A 23,982-nucleotide genomic window follows, 5' to 3' on the forward strand; every position below is an offset into this window, starting at 1 on the left:
GAGGGAGGAGGAAGGTGCCTGGTAGGGTCCGCCTGGCCCCCAAACAGTGCCACTTCCTGCCCCTGAGCTGTTGTTGACATCTGACAGCAGTACCCCGACAGCTTCAGACCGGCCGCTGCTTCCGCTTACATGCGCACGTTTTCTAATTGCTGGGGATACATTTATGCTCCACGTCTCATCAAGTGAATTAGGCGCCCTTACTGACGGCCCCACGCCCCCAAAGTGGACAGACATACTGAGAGACAGAGGGAGTGAAGGAGAAAGAGAGAGGAGGGGACCTGCTTACACTATATGCAGGACATCTGCAGGATTCTGTGAGCTAAATGTAGTACTTTCAGTACCATGCTGAATGACCATTAACCCTTTGAAACCTGGAGCGACATCACTTTCATGGTGTATTCAAACCTCTGACCCACAGCAAATTGGTGTGATTTCTTTCAAAAACATCTCCCATGTTTTGAAAAGATAACGAACAACTTGGGAAGAAATGGCCAATAAATTGCAAGAAATAAGTACATTAAGAAAATGTATTTTAAAAAGCTAGGTTAACATGTCAAGAGAAAGACGGGAAAAAAGCTAAGGGAAAAAAAATGACTTATTATTATTATTATTATTCATTTATTTTCTTATTCCTTTTTTGTTTTGTTTTGTCTACTTATTTCAGGTAATTGTCATACTTTTTACTAATTTCTTGCTTTTTTTATCATTTCCCCTTTCGTTGCTTATTGCCAATTTGCATAATGAAATCAGACATTTACAAAATCTATGAATACAATTAGATTAAAAAGATATTACAAAATTATTTAAATTTCTAAGCACTTTTCACAGGTCGTCCTCATTTTTTAAACTTTACTTAATGAATTAAAAATCTATTTTTTTATTTTACAAATTTTCAGGTAATTTTCTTGTTCATTTTTGAAATGACATGATAATTTTTGGGTCATTTCACAAATCTTATAATTTTGACGCACTTTTTCAAGTCTTGTTGGTCTTTATTAACTTTCTGTTTTTTTTTCCTTTATTTCCTTTTCTTTTTTCTTTTTTTATCTTGTTTACACATTTACAGGTAGTTTTCTACTTTTTACTAATCTCTTGCAAATTTTTGGGTCTGTCTTCTTTCACTGCCTATTGCCAATTTGCTCAGATTTCAAAAGGTTTCACAATTATATTTACTGATGTTTAAGCAGAAAATAACATTCTATCCCAACTTAATGCCCCACATTAGTTTCCCAAGGTTGTGAGAGGGGGCTGCTTGTTTTTCAAATCTCTGATGTGTAATTTTTCCCTGTGCACTTGGAAATGACAGCACATTCCACTGTTAAACGTCTGCACTTTGATTCATGCTCATTTACACGATGGTTCCCTTCTCAAACAACAGTAAACACATGTGAAGTAGAGAAGAGAGGTCAAGAGGAAGAGGTCGAATATGCAATCTGTAATTACTACAAAACATGCAAATTCCCTGATCCTGGTCCTTTACAGCTCCTCTAAATTATGATCATATTAACATTAATTTACATGACTGCATGTAATGTGACACAGTGACAAACCCACCCATTTTCACACACACTGTTCAAAATAAAAGGTTGCAAAAGGGTTCATTAGGAAGGGCTGAGGTTTTACAAAGAACCATTTGCCCCAAAAGAACCCTCTTTTTAACAGAGGGTTCTTTGTAAGACAAAGAAATCTATTAAAAACTAAAACCATGGTTAGTGGAAGAGAGATCTATGGGTAAAGTAGTCAATTTCTATTTTTGGAGCCCCTGTGGGTGGGTTCTAGACGAAACCCTTGAAAAATAAAAGGGTTCTTTGTAGAATCCACTGGATGGGTTCTGGATTAAACCCTTTGAATATGAAAGGGTTCTCAAAAGAATCCCCTGGGTGGATTCTAGATTAAATGCTTTGAATATAAAAGCATTCTCAGCAGAATCCCCTGAGCGGATTATGGATAGTACCCTGGGAATATAAAAGGGTTCTTGGAAGAACCTCCTGGGTGGTTTCTTGATAGCACCCTTAGAAGGTGGAAAGGTTCCGGAAAGAACCTGCAGAGTGGGTTCTGGATGGAACCATTACACCAGAGAAGGGTTTTCTGTAGAACCTCTCATAGAGGGTTCTGGATGGAACATTTCGCAGATAGTTCTAGGTATTAGTTTTTATCTTCGGTTCAAGGTAGATCCCTCTGAGGGGTTCCTGTTGGAACCTTAGCAAAAGTTTCTATGAGGAATGATAAAGGGTTTTCTTGTTGGAATAAGCCTAATAACACTATATGGTTCTACTTAGCACCTTTATTTCTAAGAGTGTTGCTTGGAGTACAGAAAATGTAGCTTAGTGTTATCTAAAAGACTGTCAATGTTATGTAGTACATGTCCCGTAAGATTTCTGATCAATAGTACTTGAGTAATGATGAACTGAATCAAGCAAAAAGTAAAGAGATGATCCAGACACTTAAAATAAAAATCTGAGCCTGTCTGTTGAGAAATTAAACATTTTGAATGGACATTCAGTAATTCTGGACAATTGCCCCATCTGGTTACATTGCAAGTGTTGCTGCCAGCTGCTGCTCTCTCAATACCGAACCAACCTTAAATTGCTAACAAATTACTGAATGAGACTATAGAACATTCTTTAGCCAAACATGGCCTTACAGCCTTGTTGTGGCAGCACTGTTTAGTCATGCAAGGGGTGTAGTTCATTTATACACTAACATTAGCTTTTTACTTCTGGCAATTGCAATTAGGTTTCAGAATCCTAAAAGTGGTGTTCATATGTGATGATTATCTTGCTGAACAAAATGTGTTTTAAACATTTGGGTGCCACCGAGCTAATTTTTTGCAATAATCCAAAATCCAATCAAAAAATCCCATAGGCTTTGTGAAGAGGGAACAAGGGTGATAATAACTTCCAGGTTGGCCAGCATAAAATTCGCCATCCCTGGAACACTTTATAGTTAGCTACAGCTAGCTGGAGAAGTAAGTGGAACATTTATCAGCTAAACAGCCAGACATTTTTCTCAGGAGTTGGTGGAGACCAAAACAGAGACTTGCATTCATCCCATGGGTAGAAACACAATGTATCTCTATTACTACTGATGTGTAAATAAGCCACTTGCTAACCTGTAAAAACAAGTTACTTAAAAAAGTTGCTAAAATTCATTAGGCAAATGTCTGCCAGCTTATTTTGGATTCCTCATGCTTTCAAACTGCCAAAAAAAGATTAATGAAGGTTTACAAACTTTGTTTCGCATGTTAACTTCACATTTTGGAAAACTAATCTCTCAACCTTAAAAGCAACAAGACTGTTGAGGTTGTTGAGCACAGCAGCAAATGGCAGAAAACTTTAGCTGCTAGCAAAGTTAGTAGACAGCTAGTGAACACAGTTAAATACCCAGCAAGGTTACTTTAACTTGGTAGAAACCAAACCAGAACTTAAAAGAGAGTAAACACTGACTTACATTTAATGTTGCTCTGTCTGCTGAATGTCCCAATGATAAATACTTACATAAGGTAAGAAGCTGATAGGCTAATTGGTGTTTTCCACAGCAGACATTTTGACATATTGCAGGAAAAGCATAGGTGTAATTAATGACATAACAATGGCTGCATTCAATTAAGATGTTTTTCTTTTTTCTCAGGGTTCTGGTATCATGTCTGCTGGCTCACTGACACAACTTTTTGGGAAAATGAATGGAGTGGAGCTCTCATTTGGTGCAAATTGAAGCTGTGTGTTTCCTATTTATGTCGTGTCAAAATAGGGCTTAGCCGTGTTAGCTTATTTTGAGGTTTTAAAGTCCTAATGTTGGCTTTCCAGAGATTTTAGCAAACAGCATGGCAAACAAGCGCTAATAAACACACTGTGCACTACCTGTCAGACAGATGGACAAAGGTAACATATACCAGGCTAACGAATCAAGAAAGTCCAGTGAAAAAAGTCAAATGTCTAGTAAGCACGTATAATAATTGCCTGAGAAAACACAGTTATTCTGGGATTTTTTTCAGCTAATCAGGGAAAACAGTCTTTCATAATTCATGGTGGCAGATGTTTTAAACGTTGCGGCCTGCCACAAATAAATGAATGTGTGGGAAACCTCAGATAATTGAAAACATTAACAAAGGCTTCTTTCCATGTCGACTTGGCCTAGTGCCACAATGTATAATTCACTGCCACCGCTTACCGAGTAGTTAAGCGGTGTGAAACCTTTTATTAATGTTTTTATTTGCACCTGTGATTTTGTCAAAATGATGTTAAAAGGACCTTCTACTTCCACTTGTGACCACTTGTGGCCAAAAACCAATGACTTCTGCCACCATCTCTACTTGCTCATGTCCCAAAATAACAATCGTGTGCTTATTTGTGAGGCTAGATGATGGGGCAAACCCAGAAACAATCTCATTTTTTAAACTATATTCCATTACCCTGGCTAAGAGTGCGGCTGACTGTTTTGTTCGGAGCTAGCCAAAAAGCAACCACCTGGTTTATCAAGTCAAGGCTCCTCATTAGGATGGATTTTTTCTGTGAATCTCTCAGATATGGAGTCAGACAGAGTGTGTATGTTTTGTGAAGCCACAGTTTTTATGCAGGTCTTTGTCTGCACATCTAACACACACTGAAATCTCAGCTGCAGAGTGAAAGATAAAGTCAGTTTGAAAACTGCTGGGAATTTCTTTTCTCCCTGTGAGCTTTTCCTGAGTGACATTTCCACCCCGCAGTGCCAGACATCATCCGTCAAAGATTGACAAGGAAGCGGCTTGGAGATGCTGGCATGAGGTCACTGTATGTATATATAAAGCTGCCTGAGCCCTTGTGAATCTGACCTGCTCCACTGAGTCTGAGCACAGAAGAAGCAGACACAGAGACAGGAAAGAAAGGGAGGTGCATGGACAGAATCTGTGCTGGGTGTGTGCTTAGATTGAGGCATGTGTGTCTGTGTGTGTCTGTAGCTAGCCAGTGAGGAAAGCGACTGGCTGATGACGGAGTTGCAGACGCCAGGCAGACAATGGCCTAGTAATTGTCTGCCACCGTTCCCTCTCGCCCTCCCACCTGCGCCGTCTCTATCACCAACCGTTCTTCCCATGAGATGCCCTCTCTCCCTCTGTCTCCGTCTCCGTAAAGCAGGTCAGGTGTTCATTACTGTGGCACACAGTGAGGGAGGAGCTGCAAGCAGAATCCAGATTCCAGCTTGCAATGTGCCTTTCACATGCCCCCATCTTGTAAACTAACTAGAATTACTACAAAAGCCACAAACCCACATCTGAGAAAACATGGATGCTTCACACACATCTAGAATCCAAGATCTCCGCAATTGGCACTGTTTCAAGATCAGTATCACCAATTCAATATCTGGCCAAATGTCTCCCCTTCTGTTCCTGAGATACAACACTGAGTAATGGACAAAAGAGAGTTTTTCGCGGAACATAATGATGTCTAGGCCTGGGGCGACGCGTCGACGTAATCAACGTAATGGATTACGTGAATACATCGATTCATGTGTGTCAACGCATCGCACCATTTCACACAGCCCGCATAATGAGCAAGCCCCCAGGAAGTGTTGACTTTTCAGAACGCATTTTTTAATAGCCATTATTAAAAACATTAAGTCCTAAAGACATAAAATGCACCATTTTCCGAATATAGAGATATTTCTCCAGATGTAAAATCAACGCGCATTAGACCCGCAGGACTCCACCCTGTGCACGCACAAGTAACTCTTGGAGTCCCTGACACAACACAGGCTTTGTGCCGGCCGTAGAAATGGATATTTTTGAATCATAATTAATTATTTTTATCATTATACAACACATCCATACGCTGTTGGCTGTAAAGCCTGTAATATGGACGTCTTACCGTGTCTGTGTCAGAGACCGTATACAGTCTACAGTCTGTATTCAAACAACCGGTTATCAGCGCGGAGCACTAGTGACAGTTACTAAACTGTACTGAACGTAGTATTTACTTAAAGTTGAGCTGTGTAATAGCTCAACAATGTTACAAGGCACCAACTTTTATACCTTTTGGTGGGCATATTTTGATTGTTAATTTGATTTCTCAAGAGTTTTCTCTGCTTCATGCGCCACTGAGCAGCTCTCATAGGAATGAACAAGGCCCCGCCCCCCCAGCTGTATCCAGATTTATAACAGAGCCATGATAATGAGAGCAATAGATCCATGAATGAGAGCGTGAGCAGCACCGAGCGTGTTGTTTTTTGTTTCGGTGCTCGTTTATCAAGTTAGAGCGTGCACACTGCTCGCCCGACCAGCGCTTGTCAGGCACTTCTGAGTTGTGTGTCAGCTACAGCACATGAAACGAACGAACAAAAGTTGAGTTGTGTAATAATACACAGGGCAATATTACAAGGTACCACCTTTTATTATATTTTTGTGGGCACAACACATTTTGATTCTGTTAATTAAATTTCTCTGGTCGTGATTACGATATGATTCCCTGATAAGTTGTATGTATATTTGTGTGTGTGTGTAGAGAGAGAGAGAGAGAGATAAATATACCATTATCTGAATATCACGTAAATATTAAAACCGACAGCACCGCTGTCATTACACCCCCGATAAGCTACTGTTGCTAATAAGCTAAGCTACTACGAGAGGAATGCTCATGAACGAGCGCTGTTCGCTTCAAGCACTCGACTCGACTCGAGCGAGCCAGTCGGAGTCAATGCTCGGGTACACTCAGCCGCGTTCGGCTGTCGTTAATCACTTCTACACATGCTCTATGGGCCAGTAGATCCGGGTATTTTACACTTTTCTAAACCCAGAAAAGAGTTTTCTCTGCTTCATGCGCCACTGAGCAGCTCTCATAGGAATGAACAAGGCCCCGCCTCCACAGCTGTATCCAGATTTATGATAAATCCATGGGAAATACAAGTTGTTTGTTGTACCTCAACTTCATTGCTCCCCTTTCAAAACAAAATTTATGTGACTGTGTCTCTGTGGACAGAATGCCATCAGTTGCATTTTATTTTGAAACATTTACAAGGTGGGGTTGTCAGCTGTGCAGGAGCTTGCATAACTTCATAAATAAGTGGAAAATGTGCTTTTAACTCATATCAGCAGGCAGGGGTATGCCTTACGGCCCAGTTAAGGCTGGACTATTTTGATGCAGAGAGAATGTACTAGTTATAATTATTTCTGTTAGAGAAAATTTATAGTGTTATTCAAATTGCATTAAATTTACTGTAAGATGTTTTGTTGGACTGCTCGATTTAAGGTTTGTTACAGTAACAAAGAGTAACTGTTTTGTTAAGTGACTTGAATTTTACATTGTTTTTTTATTTTGCTTTTGTATTGCTAAATGTAGATTGCACTATATTCCTTTTACATGAGTGGAACAAGCTCTTGCATTAATTTTATTTTGGAGAGACTTTATATCAGACTGTAAATCACAGATTAACAGTTAAGACTGTGCTATTTTTTGTTGGGGAATAATGCCCTGCAGTATATGACAAGTTTGAAAAAGTTCTTTTTGATAAATTCGTTGTTATATTAATCGAGTAATAAAACAATAATAGTTAAATCAATTAAAAAAATAATCGACTGATTAATTGATTATTCGAAAAAAATAACTGATGGTTGTGATGTTTTTTGTGCTTATGTAATTTGTGTGCTTTGTAACACCTACCTGCCTGGAGGGGCAACAGATGTAAACTAGCCTTTGGCTACAATCTGGCACATTTACATGCAAATGTTTATGAATTTGCACTGTCCCTGTTCTTAAAGAAATAAATAAATAGATAAATTCATGTGTTATGGCCAAAAATAAGTTTTGTGTGATGACCTTTGACCACCAAAATCTAATTAGTTCATTGTTGCATCCAAGTGAATGTCTGAGCCAAATTTAAAGAAAACTCCCTCAAAACCTTCTTGAGATAGTGTATTCATGAGAACGGAACACAAAGTGACAGTGACCTTGACCTTTGACCACCAGAATCCAGTTGTGTAATGCAGGGTATACACAGGTAAACTAGGTTTACCCACCTCTGTTTCTGTCTGTTTACAGTGCACCCACTCTCATCCATATGTGAAAGGGGCTTATGTTTGGCTTGTTATTTATAAAAATAATAAAATCCCAACAACTAAACTAACTGGCCCAGAAAGGAAAACTGCACATCCAAACCCTGTGTTGTAGAACAGTATTCTTGTGTTCAAATAGACATCCTCCTCTACCTGTTTCATTCTTAATTAGTTGCTTTGGCATGCAGATAAAACCTTTGACATCAACTGAAACAAATACACACAGCGGTTTGTATGTATGTGTGAAAGGAGACGGCAGAGGCTTTAGTGTTAAAACACATAATGAGAGGGAGGAGAAGAGGCTTCTATTCAGTGCAATGAGCAGCACTGATGAAAACCAGTCAATTAGCCTGGAAGTGACAAATGCTGAGTAAACACAGGGTTGCTTCTGCTGGACTCTGAAAGCTCTGGGTTAGACCGACGAAAGTTTACCATGGACACACACTACCCAAACTTTTATGAAACAAAGCTGGTTAAAATTCTGTAAGTATTCCTTTAATTAACTCCTGCAACCAGGCCATGTTAAAATATGGCTAAAATAAAGAAAATATTAAGCATTATGGCTAGACATTTACATTATTATATTACAAAACTTGACTCTTCATATTGTTGGTAAGGTGGGGTTTCTGCAGCAGAAATGCATTATCCCCCCCCCCACACACACACACACAGACACACACACAAAGCAAATGTGCAGTAAAGCGGACTTGACTGATACTCAGCTCCTCCCACATACTCTTCATTTGACAGCACGGGGATAAAAGTTCACATTTTTCCATAACGAGCCGGCAGTATCAGCTTGTGGAAAAGTCTACAAAGAGGGCAGCATTCATAAACGCCAGATCTGATTTCACTGGTTGATTTCATTCACTTGAGAAAATGACTGTCCTGATGGGAGCACTCAAATGCACCCATGGTCAGCGGAGGAACACCCTCAGTCACCAGTCTGGGTGAAACTCGCTGTGGATGGGATGTGATCCTGCTGAGTCCTGCTGAACTACCAGGCAGCCAGCTCCTGGCAGAACAATGTGGCCTGCGAGCTACTAATTTGTAGTGCCGAAGTGTAGCAGAGGCTGAGAGCACAGGTCGTCTCCCTTGGTCACCGGGGCTCGAATCCCAGCCGTTACAAAAGCACAAGAGTGAGCCAGAGTTTTCTCAATGTGGAGCCACATAGGCCACATCCGTGTGGAACCTCTAGAGTGCACATTAATAATGTGATCATCAATACGATCCATGTTGTTATTGCTTCCTTCAGAAAGACAAAAGTGAAAAAAAAAGTGTATTACACCAATTTCAAATTTAGTAAGTCACAAGATTATATTGTCTATTATGTTTTTACACACATAAACCTTTTTGATCTTGATCATGTCTTTCAGCCCCTTACCCTGGTCTAAGTCCTTTGATGCTAAGTATGCAGATGGATGCAGCTGCACAGCTGGAGTGACCCAGGCTTGCATTAAAGCCTTGTTCAGACAGGCATTAGACCAAATATACAGTTTCCAATTTTTTTTCAAGGAGACCACTGCACTGACAGAGTGGGAGTCTGAATGTAAAGTTCACATGCAAAAAAATGCATGATTGTCTGGACAAAAAAACTTCATCACTGATCAACTTTTGCCAATGCAACATCTTCTGGAAATGGGACAAAGGACTGATGCCACTCCAGCTCTGTTTTCACTGTCTCATGAAGTTTGAATTTCATGTAACGTGTACATGGCGTTATGCAGATGTAGTGGTTGGATTCCTATACGACTGAAAGTTGTTTTCCTATGCCAAGATGTCGTTGGCATGAAATGTTTGGAAGGCCTTGGAGTTTGCTTACTTAAGCAACACAAACCAAAACCAGCAAAACGCCATCTTTCATCAGTATTCATTATTAATTAATGCGTAGACATGGAAGTCCACTGCAGAGTGGCAACATGTGATGACATGGAGGGAGAATGTGTTGGACAATTCAGCAGACATCAGCCAATTTGAATCCTAGTGTTGAACTGACAGGTTCAACTATGATAATTGTGTTTTCTGGCTGATAGGGGGACAGATCACCCAGCTCATTATTTTCAATCAGCTGTTCCTTCTCAGTTTTGTTACCATTGACTATGACCATATTGCTGTGGCTCTTTCCACCAGCAACATAGTGCAATTGGGAGGAACACCCTGTCAGACAAACAGCAATAACAGTTCTCTGCTTTTTGACAAGCTTCTGGATTCATCAACCGCTGATCTTGGATTACAGATATTGATCTTCCTGCTGGAATCTCTGTTAAACCCCTGCCTAGTTTAAAACTGTGATTACGGAAACCACACAGTGAGGCCTAGATGTTCGAACATTCTTGCTTCATAATAAAAATAGCTCACTGCATCCCATGATATTAAGTATTTGAACAGAAAAGTCAGTCAGTGAGTATTCGCTGATATGGAATGACTGCTGATGATAAAGATGCAGAGAAGACCTGAGAGATGGCCGAGAGCTGCTTCCAGGTGCTTCCAGGAATAGCAGAGCCTCTAATGGCGCTGGCTGGCAAAGTGGCCCATAATGCCTGTTGATGGAAAACACAGCCGGCCAATTACAGTGGCCATATCTAATCACCGGGGTCAGGGGTCAATTCCCATCCACCATCTGTCTTCATTTGACGTCCCTGTCATGAGCTGTTGCCTCATCACTGAGGGGAGTTTGATAGAGCTCAGCATACAGTCAGGAGGCAGAGCATGTTGTAAAGCATGTTTAACACACACACACATGCACACGCATACATTCATGCAGTAGCACTCAAATGCTGGATATAGAACAGTGATGTAATAAAACGCAGTTGACATTTAAGCTCAATCGAAGCAGAGTAAAGCCTCCACAGACACACACTCACACACGCACATTCACACACTTACACACAGATTTGAATGATGGCCTAGGTGAAGTGATGTAATAAAAAGTGGCTGGCAGGACAGGTCTGCTCAGACAGCAGCTTTATGGGGGGAAGATCATGTTCCTGAAAAGCCTGAACCCGTTGCTGTCTCCTCTCAGAGGACAGAGGAGCTGTTGTTATTCAGGACGCCTCCTACAGACTGTGTGTGTGTGTGTGTGTGTGTGTGTGTGTGTGTGTGTGTGTGTGTGCGTGTGCGTGTGCGTGTGCGTGCGTGCGTGTGTGTGTGTGTGTGTGTGTAAGACTGTCCACTGTGATAAATCTGATACTTTATGGCAAGCAGCAAAGACAACATAGCTGTGTAATTCTACAATCAATAATCATTCACATGTAAAGGAACATTTCAAACAAAAACCATGTCATTGTGAGAGTAAAGGGCACGCAGACGGTAGAAAAAGGGAGAAAAATATGTGCTATAATTTGCGTTAATGCTTTAATTCTTTAAAAGCAAATTGGCTTGATTTCTTTCTTTTACAAAAAAGAAATAAGACATACAAGAACAAGAAATGACTCCAAAATTAGCAAGAAATTAATAAAAACATACTTTTAAATATTTAATAATAAATTTATAAATAAGGTTTTTTACATGTTTTCCCTCATTTTCAAAAAAAATAATATTCCATTTCTCCCCTTTTTAAACTCATATTTTTGTTACCTTTAACTATTTTCCTCCAATTTCTTTTTACCATGTTTTTGACAGAAATCAAACCAATTTACTCTGGTTTCAATATTTTTAAATTTATGTGAAAAACTGATGTGGATGCAGGCTTCAGAGGGTTGAAACTGCTGTAATGGTAGGAAAAGGTTCTATATGACGTCCCATCTGTGTCAGCCTCTGTTCCTCTAGCTTCTTTCGGGGGTTCACAATCCACAGACAAATTTGAAAAATGCGTCCCGAGTTGTAGTAAATTATCAAGGTTTCAAAAAATGCAGAAGGACTGTGGCATTTATGTGAGGGCAATCTGAGCACTGGAGCGCATGGTACATGGGAAAAGATTAGAGGATTACACTGTGTGTATGTGTGTGTGTGTGTGTGTGTGTGTGTGTGTGTGTGTGTGTGTGTGTGTGTGTGTGTGTGTGTGTGTGTGTGTGTGTGTAAGTTCCACATAAGAGAGAGAGAGGGAGAGCCTATCTGTGCAGTGAGCGGAGCTCCAGCTGTGGTGTGCTTTGAGGCAGAAGTGAGTGGAGGTGTGAACGCACAGCCAGGTGCTGCCCCCGTCTAACCCTAACACCCTCGCTCAGTCCACTTCCTCCCTGTTAATTAGGAGAACCTGTGGGAGGGAGGGGGGGTTGTGAAACAGCTGTCTGACTGGCCGTTACATCAGAGGCTGAGCTCTTGTACCTACATTCAGTCTAGTTGTCTTTAACCCTTAGGGGCTGTTTGGCACATTTTACACGCTTTTCATTCTTCTTTTTTTGATCATTTTGGATGTGTTCATGCATCTGGACTACATTTTGGCAGGATTGTGTATTTTTGTATACCCTGTGAAATTACAGCTCAGCTCCTACAATAAGTCTAAAATACACTGTTGAAACTAAATTGTTACATTCAGACTGTTAAGGTCAAAAAATGCTCTAATGAAACGCATTCAAATTGACATTTGTGTCATTTTGGGCTTTTGCATTTGAATTTGTCATTACTTTCCACCTGATGACATCATTGTTTCCATACTTGGCATTCGGAGAAAATACATGCTATTTCAACTAGGGTCACCGTCACAATCAATGTTGCTGCTAATCACTGACATATCCCGGGAAAAAATAATTATACTTTGAATTTAGTATTGAAAACCACTTTTTTCATCTAAAAACATAGTGGTTTCATGACAAAAACCTGGCATTTAAAGGGTTAAAATTCTCAAATTTAGTAAATATTTAACATTAATCATTAGGACTGATTTTGGTTAAAAAATAACTCAATAAAAATAGATAATATTATTTAAAGCTTGATTTAGAAAAGCGCATTTTGTGCACAGAGCAATTTGTAATGTAATATTAAAGCGGATCCTAAGGCTACATCCAAACTAATACGTATTTATTTTAAAAACACATAACTTCCTATTAGGGTATCTGTACGTATCCTTCCGTGATTCATCACTCCACTATTACATGACTCTTTGCAGAACAAAACAAATAACATCAGCCAAAATGTATTAGTATGGACATAGTCTAAAGCAGGGATACTCAACTTGCTTTGCCAAGGGGCCACTTAAAATAATGACATGAAGCCAAGGGCCAGTTGCAGAGGCTTTGCAGACACCACGTCAAGTGTAGGAAGTGATGTTTAAAGAGCTGCATTTACACTGCCTGCTCAAGGTGGGAATGTCACAACGTTATGCCGCCTCACCCCTCTGTATGTAACGTCCAATTGCAGATACACTGGACAGAGTGGTCTCACCTCTGACCTAACAATGCCAAAACAAGGTCTGTGTAAAACATAAAGCCAGAAAGACGTGACCATGGGTGGCATGAGTGTGACATTTTGAAGATGTATTTATGTGTGTGAACCACTGCGGGAGATTTAGAAAGCAGCTGTTAGCATAGCGGCTAATTTAAAAAAGAACAGCAGCCGTAAATGTCCATAAACTGGAAAAATGATGAGATTCAAGAGCTCCTTACCCTCTGAGCAGAGGACAAAATCAGCCAGAATATAACAGGGACATTAAATGACTGTGATGGACGTGTTATGACCTCTATGAGGTGTTGTGGGACCAACTAGGTGAAACACTGATGAAAGGAGGTTCCCACCTGATGACCCCAAAGATGTGTTAGTCTTCACTGCTCTCTGACTCTCTCTGACCTCTCTCTAGCACTCATATTTAAGTCATAATTGCTAATCAGTGACCCTAGGATCCTCATTGAGTGCTTATCCTTTTCTGGAGCACAAGTTTCTTGTGTTGTAGTTGAATTCAAAGCTAGCATAGCTAGTGACTGCTGTGAATAGGTCAGCTGACAACAAGGGAAAGACCATGTGACCACTTGGAAAGACAGCTGGCAGGAGGGAAAGACCCAAAGGTGCTGACATGGGCTAGCAACCCACCCTGGCAGTGGTGAGGTGTAGTAGCCTTTCTACAACCACAAAAAGCTACAGCCAACATAGGAAAAATACTCCAAGAGTCAGCGGGGATGTAGCTGACAATGAGGTCAGCAGGCCAGCCAAAGAGAGAACAATGGAGCAGAAGGCTAGAGTTAGATGGCCAAGGGCAAATTATAGTAAAGGGTAGGAGATGGTTAACAGTAACCTGTGGGTAATCTTAAGTGGGCTTAGAGGAAATGTGGTCGAGAGGTTAGAAAAGATGGGAGAGGCGATTTACTCATATGGTGCAGAGAGATTGGGGTGCACGACAGAAAGAGGGGAAAGAGTATAGGTAGGCAAGTCTAGAAGGTAAAGAGAGATAGAGAAGTTAGTTAAGGAAAGGAGACAGTTAAGAAAACAGCGGAAAAAGGCTACAGACAAAGAGAGGGAGGGAGTCAGTGTTTTGCAAGAGGAGTTGAGAGACAGGATAGCAGCACTTAGAAGGGCAGAGCATCTTAGGAAAAAGAGGAGAAAGAAAGAATATACAAGGACAGCTTTTTTTAGGGACCCCTTTAAATTTGTGAAAGATCTGTTTAATCGGGAAAAGAGGGGGCAACAAGGCTAGAGGTTGAAGAATATTTGAGAAAGACTTATTCAGACTTAGAGGAGAATGGGAGTGGAGGCCTTCCACCTGATATCAGGAGTTGGATGTTAGGCTGCCTAGGTGGAAAGAAGTTCAGGAAGTGGTTAGGCGTGCAAAGGCTTCATTGCCCCCAGGGCCTAATGGAGTCCCCTACCGGGTTTATAAAAGTGCACCTGACATCCTTAAGTTTTTTGTGGAAACATCTAAAAATATTTTGGGAGAAACAAATTATCCCAAGGGCAGGGGTGTCTTCATTCCTAAGGAGAAGGAGTCCTCAGATCTTAGCCAGTTCCGGATGATCTCTCTCCTGAATGTAGAGGGGAAGATTTTCTTTAGTGTAGTAGTGCAGAGATTAGCTGGGTACTTAGGTGGGGATACCAGGTTTTTCAGGGTGCTTAGAGCATGCTAGCATGATCTGGCACCAGATTCAGGCAGCCAAGAGGGAGAAAAAAGTCCTGCAAGTAGTATTTTTGGATCTGGCTAACGCATTTGGTTCAGTGCCACATAGCCTTATTTGGAGTGCTTTTGAGTATTTTAGGGTGCCAGGAATAGTTGTCAACTTAGTGAAAGCGTATTTTCAGGACATTAGATTATGTATAAGTACAGCAGATTTCACAACACACTGGCAGAGGCTAGAGATAGGTATTATGGCAGGATGTACAGTTTCGCCACTGGCATTTACAATGGCGATGAAAGTAATTATGAGGGCATCCAAGTGGGCTGTCGGTGGAGAGAAACGTCAAAATGGGATGTGTCTTCCACCAATTAGGGCTTACATGAATGACATGACAATAGTTACTAGAACGGTGCCATGTACAAAAGGCTATTAGAGAAGGTAAATAAGAACCTCAAGTGGGCCAGCATGAAAATCAAACCAAGTAAGTCTAGAAGTATCTCATTATGAAGAGGGAAATTAAATGATAGGAAGTTTATCATAGATGATGAGGAAATTCCAACAAGTAGGGAAAGGTCAGTGAAGAGCCTAGGTAGGTGGTACAATGTGGATTTGAATGATGTTGAACAGTTTGTGCAATTTAGAAAAGATGTTGCTGAAGGACTGGATAGAATAGATGAGTCAGGACTCCCAGGAAAGTTGAAGTTGAGGTGTTTGCAGTTTGGGTTATTTTCTAGGTTAATGTGGCCACTGTCAATCTATGAAGGCCCAGTATCTGTTGTGGAGAGAATGGCAAGGGTGGTTAGCTCATATATTAGGAGGTGGTTAGGCGCTCCCTGGTGTCTAAGTAGTGTGGCATTGTATGGGAAAGGGATACTTCAGCTGCCAGTATCTAGCTTAACAGATGAGTTTAAGTGCACCAAGGTTAGGGCAGAGTTGTAGTTCGCCGGGAGTAAGGATGTAATAGAGGGAGAAAAAAGAAACCCAAGAATGGCAGTTCAGGACGCAGAGGCTGCTCTTAGGCATGCAGAGATAGTAGGTAATGTTCAGTTTGGCCGGGGAGGCTTGGGCCAGGCAAACTGGTGTAGAATACAGTAGGCCCCAAGGACAGAAGAAAACTGGTAGTGGAACAGGTGAGTAGGCAGGAGGAGACTATAAGGGGTGCTAAGGCAGTGGCTCAGGCTAAGCAGGGTCAGTGGTTGAATTGGGAAAGTGTAGAGAGGAGGAAGCTTAGCTGGAGGGACCTGTGGAGTATGGAGGAGAGCCACATTAGTGGCTCTCAATGATAGTTGGGGACCAGCAGGGAGACCCACTGAACGGACAACTCCTTAAGATCAAGTGGAGAGATCCACCAATCAGTACTCTCAGGAGAAAATTCAGGAAGTGTGAGGTTATTTAGGATAGATAAGATTTACTGCCACTACCTGGAGCTCGCATAAACGGAGCCTGGGTCTGTTGAAGGTGGCAGGGCTGTCTGGACTGCTTAGGAGCAGTGAGGGCTAGCACTAGGGGAGTGGCTTTGGGACGCCAGAGTTCACTGCCTAGCCTCCTGGAGGTGTTGTGGGACCAACTAGGTGAAACACTGATGAAAGGAGATTCCTACCTGATGACCCCAAAGATGTGTTAGTCTTCACTGCTCTCTAACTCTCTCTGACCTCTCTCTGGCATTCATATTTAAGTCATAATTGCTGATCAGTGACCCTAGGATCCTCATTGAGTGCTTATCCTTTTCTGGAGCACAGTTTATTGTGTTTTTTTGTGGGCCAGATTCTAATGAATGCAAACCTATCTTTAAACTGGATTTGATATAATTTTAAATAATGTTTTTATCTTTGCACTTCTTGTCTGCACTTTTGCTATTTTAATGATGGTTTTTATTTTATATTATTTATAAAGCACACTGTTGTAAAAATAAAGCTTTAAAAATAAAGCTGCCTTGCCTATCACAGGTTAAAAGACTCTCCTAATAGAAAAAAATAACCACCAGCTGGCAAGATCTGACTTTTGTACTTAATGAGAAAGGAGTCAGTCAGCAGTCTCAGACAAATGACTTTACAGCAGCCAGACACATTTATCAACCCCAGCTCCAATTGGCAGAAATGGTAAAATGACATCCGGGTGGACGTGTTAATTTTCACCACAAATACTGTCCATCTCCAAATAGTCTCTTCAAACTCTGTTTTGACTTAAGTAACAGGTGTTTAAAAAAGAGGTATCCACTGTAACATTTTCACTGACCTCCATGCTGCTTTCTGCTATTTACCAACTTTGTTTACTACTAACTTCTGGCATATCAGTGACACAGAACATAATTTACCAGGAATAAAAAAAAAAAAAAATGAAAGTAACACTCGTCTACTGAAGAGACTCATGTGTGACTCTGGTTGGGAAAGTGGTATATTACCTGTTTTTAAATCCAATTCAAATAATCCAATATATGCACACATTTTGGTGGAAAAAGGGCACAAATTATAGAAAAAATTACATTACATTTCACTTCCAGCTCACATTTATTTCTCTCTGAGAGGAAACTCTGCCTGTTGCAACTAGAGTTGCCCAAATAAAGTTTTATAGGCCTCTATCTTAAAACCACTTCATATCAAACATCTGCTGATACTGAGTCTTATATCCATAACTATATTACCTAAATGTTGATTAAATATGTATGTGATCCTGAAATAGCAGCTTTAGCCAACTAAATGCTTCATCTTCCAAATACTGAAGGTCCTGATTCAGAGAGTTTAAAAACTTAAATTATAGATACAAATAAAACTTTGAGCGAGGCAATGCGACTCCAGAAACTGAAATCCTCAGCTAGAGAGAAGATGGCTCACTGTGGAAGAGCTGCTGGAAACACTCAGTCCACTCGTGGTTGTGCAGTGGTGTTACGGAATTGAGCACACACACCACACAAACCCAACAGCATCATTTTGACCTGTCGTCAAGTTAATTCATCTTTATGATTTGTTCCCTGCTCTTTTCTTGTAAAATATGGCCTTTTTCACCAATATTACTGTGTGTACGCAGGTTTTTAAACACGGGTAAACCAGCCTGTGATAAGCTATGAATTCCTTTCCATTACAAGTAGAGCAGAGCTGTGTACACAGCTCTGCAGCAGATGAGTATGCCTCAGTGTGTGGGTTTTCTTTTTTCTTTTTTTTTCTTTTTTTTTTTTTTGTTGTGTCACGTTCAACATCACAGATGGGCTGTATTACAGGTTATTCAACAGCAGAGAGCAGCAAGGGCAGCAGTGTGTGAAAACTTTAAGTTGGTTACTTCTCCTTAGATATCTTTTACTGATTCAGGCTCTCTCTGAAACTCAGTGCAGACTAATTAACCCGTTATGTTCTCATTAAGAAATGTATGTCCTCACTAAGAAAAAAGTGATGCAATTTTTTTTTTCCATTTTCCCCTTTGAGCCATAATAACAAAAAACAATGTTTATTTTATTTACTTAATTTTTTTCCACAGTCCTCATAGTTTTTTTAAATGTAGCCATCTACCAAATGGTTGAGATGGCCATTCATTGTAATGGTAAAACACAGAGAAAAAAAATGTAAAAAAAAAAAAAAAAAAGTTGTTACTAACTTCCTAAAGGAGGCAAACTAAAAAGGCAGTCTAGTGGATTTGTTTTAGCATAACATACCTAAACTAAATGTTACAGATGGCTCCATCAGGTTGCATTAAGTTCAACACGTTTTTTAAGGATACAGTGATTCAAAATGAGCTCTTCCAAATGGTTAAGCAGAATTTAAGCTAAGATCGATGTTTGAGCGCTGCTTGGATGGAGACGGGCGGTATTTAGTGGTGGTGCGTCATTGCATCTTGCAGGTTAAGGGTCTGAAGTTGGCACATTCACCAAGGAGTTGTATTCCCTTAGAAGTCAGTTGAAGCCAAACATTGGTAAAATACCCGTGTCTAGACAGTCATTTGAAGCATGTGTCAATGTTGATCATGACCTTCCCACTTCATTAAAAAGCCAGATGTTAGTGGGAGTTAGTGGGGTTCTTGTGTGGTGGGAAAAGAGCCTAACAAGTGCGTAGATCTTTCTGTTTCTTCACCAGATGGCATAAAATGTGTTATTCCCCTAAGTTTTGCTGGCTCTTGGGCTAACTTTTTAGGCCAGCTATCTCAAAGTTCAAGCTGTACTTCCACCTGCCACCCATGCTGCCACCAGGAACACAAAAAATATAGAGGCGAATCAAGAGACAGACCTGAACCACCCTCTCAAACTCAGACCAAATTCTGTTTAAATGGTAAAACTAAGCAGTGCTGATCAAATATAAATAAAGATTGTGTTACTGAGTTGCCTATTTAACTGTAATATGAGATTGTTTTTTGCAAGCCGGCCGCCATTGTGTCAAATGGATTTGTTCGCATTACCTCAACCACCCACTGGAGCATTTATTGGTCAGTTGCAGCACAGTACACTCTGGTAGCTCTATATTTTCTACCTCTTGAGCAAACGTGAATGTTAAAGTCCTTTTTTTTCTGGTCACGTAGAGCCAATTTCAAAAGTATTTGGATCTTTCTATTGCATAGAAAGTCCAATTTTATGAAAAGACCCTCTTTCCAGCAGTGAAATACCTCAAATAAACCACTGATACTATTAGAAAGTAATTAACCATTAACTACAGTAGTCTTCTGTTCAACCATCAACCATCCAGCACCTCCTTATTTTCTGCCTCTCTGAACAATAGACGTATTACTTTCTGTAAAGCCTCTGAAGGTAGGCATTGGACAAAAATGCTGCAGTGCAGATTCAGGTAGCTGCAGAAACATTTTTCAATATATACCCACATCACTTTGCTTAAATTGTTCAGAAGGTGTTTGACAATCCTGCAAGCACTTCTTTGGAGCAAACTAAGGCCTGGAGGGTCGTGTAGTTGCAGCATCATCATCTCTTCTCAGCCCACAGTACGACTGACTAAATTTCAGTCCGCATTGTATGATCAGTCAAGTTCCATTTTAAGTACAAAGAGATCATCCGTCCAGAAAGCAAAGACAAGGAGAAGGGATGAACAGCAAGTATATTGAGGTAGAAAGGCCACTCACCTTCGCACTGTTTGCCATCACCCTTGTAGCCCGGCTTGCAGATGCAGTTGTAGGACTTAGGCGTGTTCTGACAGAGGGCATCGATGTGGCAGTCGTCTGAGCCCTCTGCACACTCGTCTGCATCTGCACAAACATTAAAAGTAAATACCCAGTTAGGCCTGTATATCGTTAATATTGGGTATGACTAAAGACATGACATGCTACTCCATTTAAGTGCCACAACAATCCTTGGCTGCATGTTAGCTTACATTAAAATGATTCAAGGGAGCTCTGAGCACTGAGGTATACATCTGAGCTGAGATGTGAAAAGTAGGTTTGGTACATCTCTGGGATGGAGCCAGAACTTTGTCGACAGAGCTAGACTAATCATTTGTGGAGCATTTACATAGGAGAACGCCACAAAAACCAATGGCAAATGTATGTAACTATGTGATTCAACTTTTCATGACAAATAAGACAAACATAATCAGATAACTGGAACCTTAGATGTGAAGCCTGGCTAGTCTTTAGTTCTGGAGGAGCTCACTGAACCTGTGAAAGCCACAGAAGATTCCCTAGCTTTATGTTGCTCTTGCAGAACATTATTATGAGAATATGACAATGTGGGTTTCCATTACGGCAAAACATAAGCAATATTTTTGAAAAGTCGATAAAACACAATAGCAAGATAACTGTGTTTCCATTGAGTGATGTTCTGCAACTTCTCCTCTGATAACATTCCAAGAAGTATGGTGATGGATGATTAAAACATTAGCAGCTTTATTTCTATTGCTGCCACCACACTAGCCGTCATTATTTCCAGTCCAAGGCCGCGTGGGTGTGTTATGGAGCCAAAATGGGAAGATAAGACCCTTATATGTGGGAGCACCCACGCATGAGGGGCTTGCCTGGGAGCTGATAGTCTGCAGTTTCACTGAGGAATTGTAGATTCAAAACTTCCAGATGATCTGCGCAACTTTTGAAACATTATTTGATGCAATAACGCCTAATTAGGTCCTGCTGCTTCATGCCCGGGGGAGCCAGTTCCTACTGACAAGCACATAGCCATAGCATCATGTGACCTACAAAAGCCAAAAAAAAGTGTTTTCACTGCAGTTTTGCAAAATATGGCTTTTTCCAGTCACCTGAAATACCACCTCAGGTAAGCCTTAAACCTTTTTTACAATACAGGGGAGTTTTTTCAAAATTGGCATGTTCCTTTAGGTGTATTTTATATTCGTAATTTCAGTTTGCACAATTTGAGGACAGTCAATGGAAACCTGCCTACTGAAGCTTGTGTGAAGTGAAATAGATCGATACATAGGTGAAGTTAATGTCAGTGTCGCATGATGCTGGCAGGGTAAACAAATGTGGCAAATTAACTCTGAGTGTCTGAGCCAGAAAATGGATCAACATCACAAGCTAAAATCCTGCGAGACACAGTCTGAGCTTTTCCAAGTGTGTTGTTTGATTTATTAATTTGTTAACTGTAAATACAAAGCAGACATGTCTTATTGCACACTTGTATCTCTAATATTTTAACATTTTAATTCTTGAAGAAGAGTTTGTTGGAAGTTCTTGCTTCTGTAATTTCTCGACCTACACGTTTTGCATACTGCAGTTTATTTTTTGTTGACCACTGCATACTTTTCGTAAACGAACAAAATTATCTTTGGTAACAAAATTAGTTTCTCATGGATGTTCCCTGCTTGGTTCAACAATGTGGAAGTGTCAACTTGCTGAAAATGATTAGTGTTAATGTTACAGTGGCTAATTAGAACATGGAGCAATGTTGACTTATTTGTGGCACACTTTATACATTTTTAAACCAATCAGAACCCAAGTTGCCAAAGGTGTCAGACAAACTGTTTTAGTTTGACACTGAGAGAGTGCTCAGAAGTCAAGGTCCTTCCCCAGACAACATGCAGAGGAGCTTTAACGGCTTCCTAATTGATCAGGTTATTGATAGAGGAGCCAGTCACACCTGGGCCTGGATCCCAGGGCAAGGGGCCAAGTCATTATACACACACACACACACACACACACACACACACACACACACACACAGGGAGGGGGACCCAGACATGTTTTGGCTTTCCCCTGACATATCTATCATGGAGCAGATCTTTGCATCACCACAGAGCTTCTCTGCTCCTCCTCTGCTTCCATCAGAGTATAAATAGCCTGTGTGTATGTTAGGCAACCCGGCTGGAAGCTGCCTGTGGTTCAGCCCCTGCTCTCTGCCTGGCCCTCTGCCCAGCTCAGCTGTATAAAGGCAATAAATAAACGATAAAACGGAATTTACAATAAATATTTTTCCTGTTTAAAAAAAGTTAGTGAGTGTTTTGCTGGAGCTGAAGTGGAGACAGAGAGAGGGAGAGAGCAGCAACAAGTCTTTTCTAGGATTTTTGATGGTGAAATGCTGCTGCACTGTTTGACGGTGGATCCTCCTCTGTGCTGTGTAACCCTGATTTTGACAAAGCTCTTCCTGCATGGTGGCTCTCTGTCTCAATATTGACTCCTAACGCATTCTGGGAGGCTGAACAATGTGCTGCTGCTGCACGGTCGATATTGGGCCTCTTGCCTGCCTGCTCCTCCAGGGACTTGGACAGCCCTCCTGCCACCACCACCACCCCCCTCACCCTTACATTTACACACACAAACACACACACACACACACACACACACACTCCACCTCCCTCCTCCAGCTCCGGACAGGCCACCGAACCCGGAGACGAGATGCTGTCTAGCGGCTTAGCCTCTAAAAACCACCTCCAGTAAATCATTTGTACCATTTCGTCGCGGTCCAAAATTAAAAACAGGCAGCCTTCTCACTCCAAATCACAGCAAATGAGCGCTTAACCCGGAGAGCAAGCTGCGGTTTCCGATTGAAATTAACCTTTGCGCGCAGGAAACACAAGTTCCAGTGAAGTCTGGGGCGCTGCGTAACTGACTGGAAATCCTTTTGCGCATCTCACATGGCTCTCGGGAAACACTGTGCTGTTAAACGGAGTTTCTACCAAGACTTTCACATTTGATAAATTCAGCATGATTTACAATATACCCACATTCAACGTCAAAAGTGGATTTTATTTTTTTTAATGTGCGTAAATGTGAGTTTGGGGTGTCTTTTGCATGATTAGGAAGCTCCTAAAATATCAGTGAATAAAAACGCCACCGAGATATTATATGAGTTTGCAGTGTTACCAAATTGCAAGTTTAAAGTTGCCAACTTGTGCCTTTTGATTCCTTTGAAAATCTCATTGCTATGGAGTTTTTCACTCATGTTTCCATTATTTCTCCCGTTAAGCCGGCAACACTGAAGCCACCAAAAAAAGTGCATTTCATGCTTGACAATGAAAGCGAGACAGAGGAGGAAAGGGGAGCTCTTACCTGCGAGTCCGACATTCCCCATCACCCTGCAAGTATTTATGAGGAGGATAAACAAACAAACGTCCCGGGAAAAACAAGCGCTCCCCATGCTGACAGACGGTGTGAGGATTCAGCAGGGCTTTTCTGGGGGTTTGGACTGTGTGTGCGTGTATGTGTGAGTGTACGTGTGTTTGTGTGTGTGTGTGTGTTTGTGTGTGTGTGTGTGTGTGTGTGTGTGTGTGTCTGATACGAGCGGAGGAGGAGGAGGACCGCTTCTGGTGGACTGGCAGCGGCGGAGGGAGAGAGAGAGAGAGAGAGAGAGAGAGAGAGAGAGAGAGAGAGAAGTGTTGGGGGTGGGGAGGGAGGGGTGAGAGGGGGGACGGCAGGAGAGCGCGGAGGCAACCGGAGCCCTCTGATTGGCTTGTTTGTACCGGCAGAGGGGAGAGAGAGAGACAGAGAGCGCGCGAGAGAGCACTGTCATGATAGAGATACTGGAGGTTCCCCAAACCCAAAAAACCCCAGATGAAAATTAAATCTTAAATAATTTAACACAAAAATAACAAAACCTATTATTCCTGTGAA

The 23,982-nt window shown here is 41.1% G+C and overlaps 1 protein-coding gene across 2 annotated transcripts in view; it reads right to left on the reverse strand.

Annotated features, from left to right (window-relative positions):
* scube1 (signal peptide, CUB domain, EGF-like 1) overlaps nucleotides 1-23,669 on the reverse strand; it is a 153,640-nt gene extending 129,971 nt beyond the window's left edge. The window contains exons 1-2 of one of the 2 annotated variants that reach the window (XM_042511140.2): nucleotides 23,422-23,669; nucleotides 20,050-20,172 (exon numbers count right to left, since the gene is read on the reverse strand). In XM_042511140.2, the coding sequence (XP_042367074.1) occupies nucleotides 20,050-20,172; nucleotides 23,422-23,509 (211 nt within the window). In that variant the 5' untranslated portion in view covers nucleotides 23,510-23,669. The remainder of the gene's footprint in view (nucleotides 1-20,049; nucleotides 20,173-23,421) is intronic. The other variant, XM_042511141.2, reaches the window with a different exon arrangement.
* Between the last annotated feature and the right edge of the window lie 313 nt (nucleotides 23,670-23,982).

This window comes from Plectropomus leopardus, chromosome 22 (genome assembly GCF_026936395.1).
Source record: "Plectropomus leopardus strain MGB_pleo_1.0 chromosome 22, ASM2693639v1, whole genome shotgun sequence".
Classification (NCBI taxonomy): Eukaryota; Metazoa; Chordata; class Actinopteri; order Perciformes; family Serranidae; genus Plectropomus; species Plectropomus leopardus.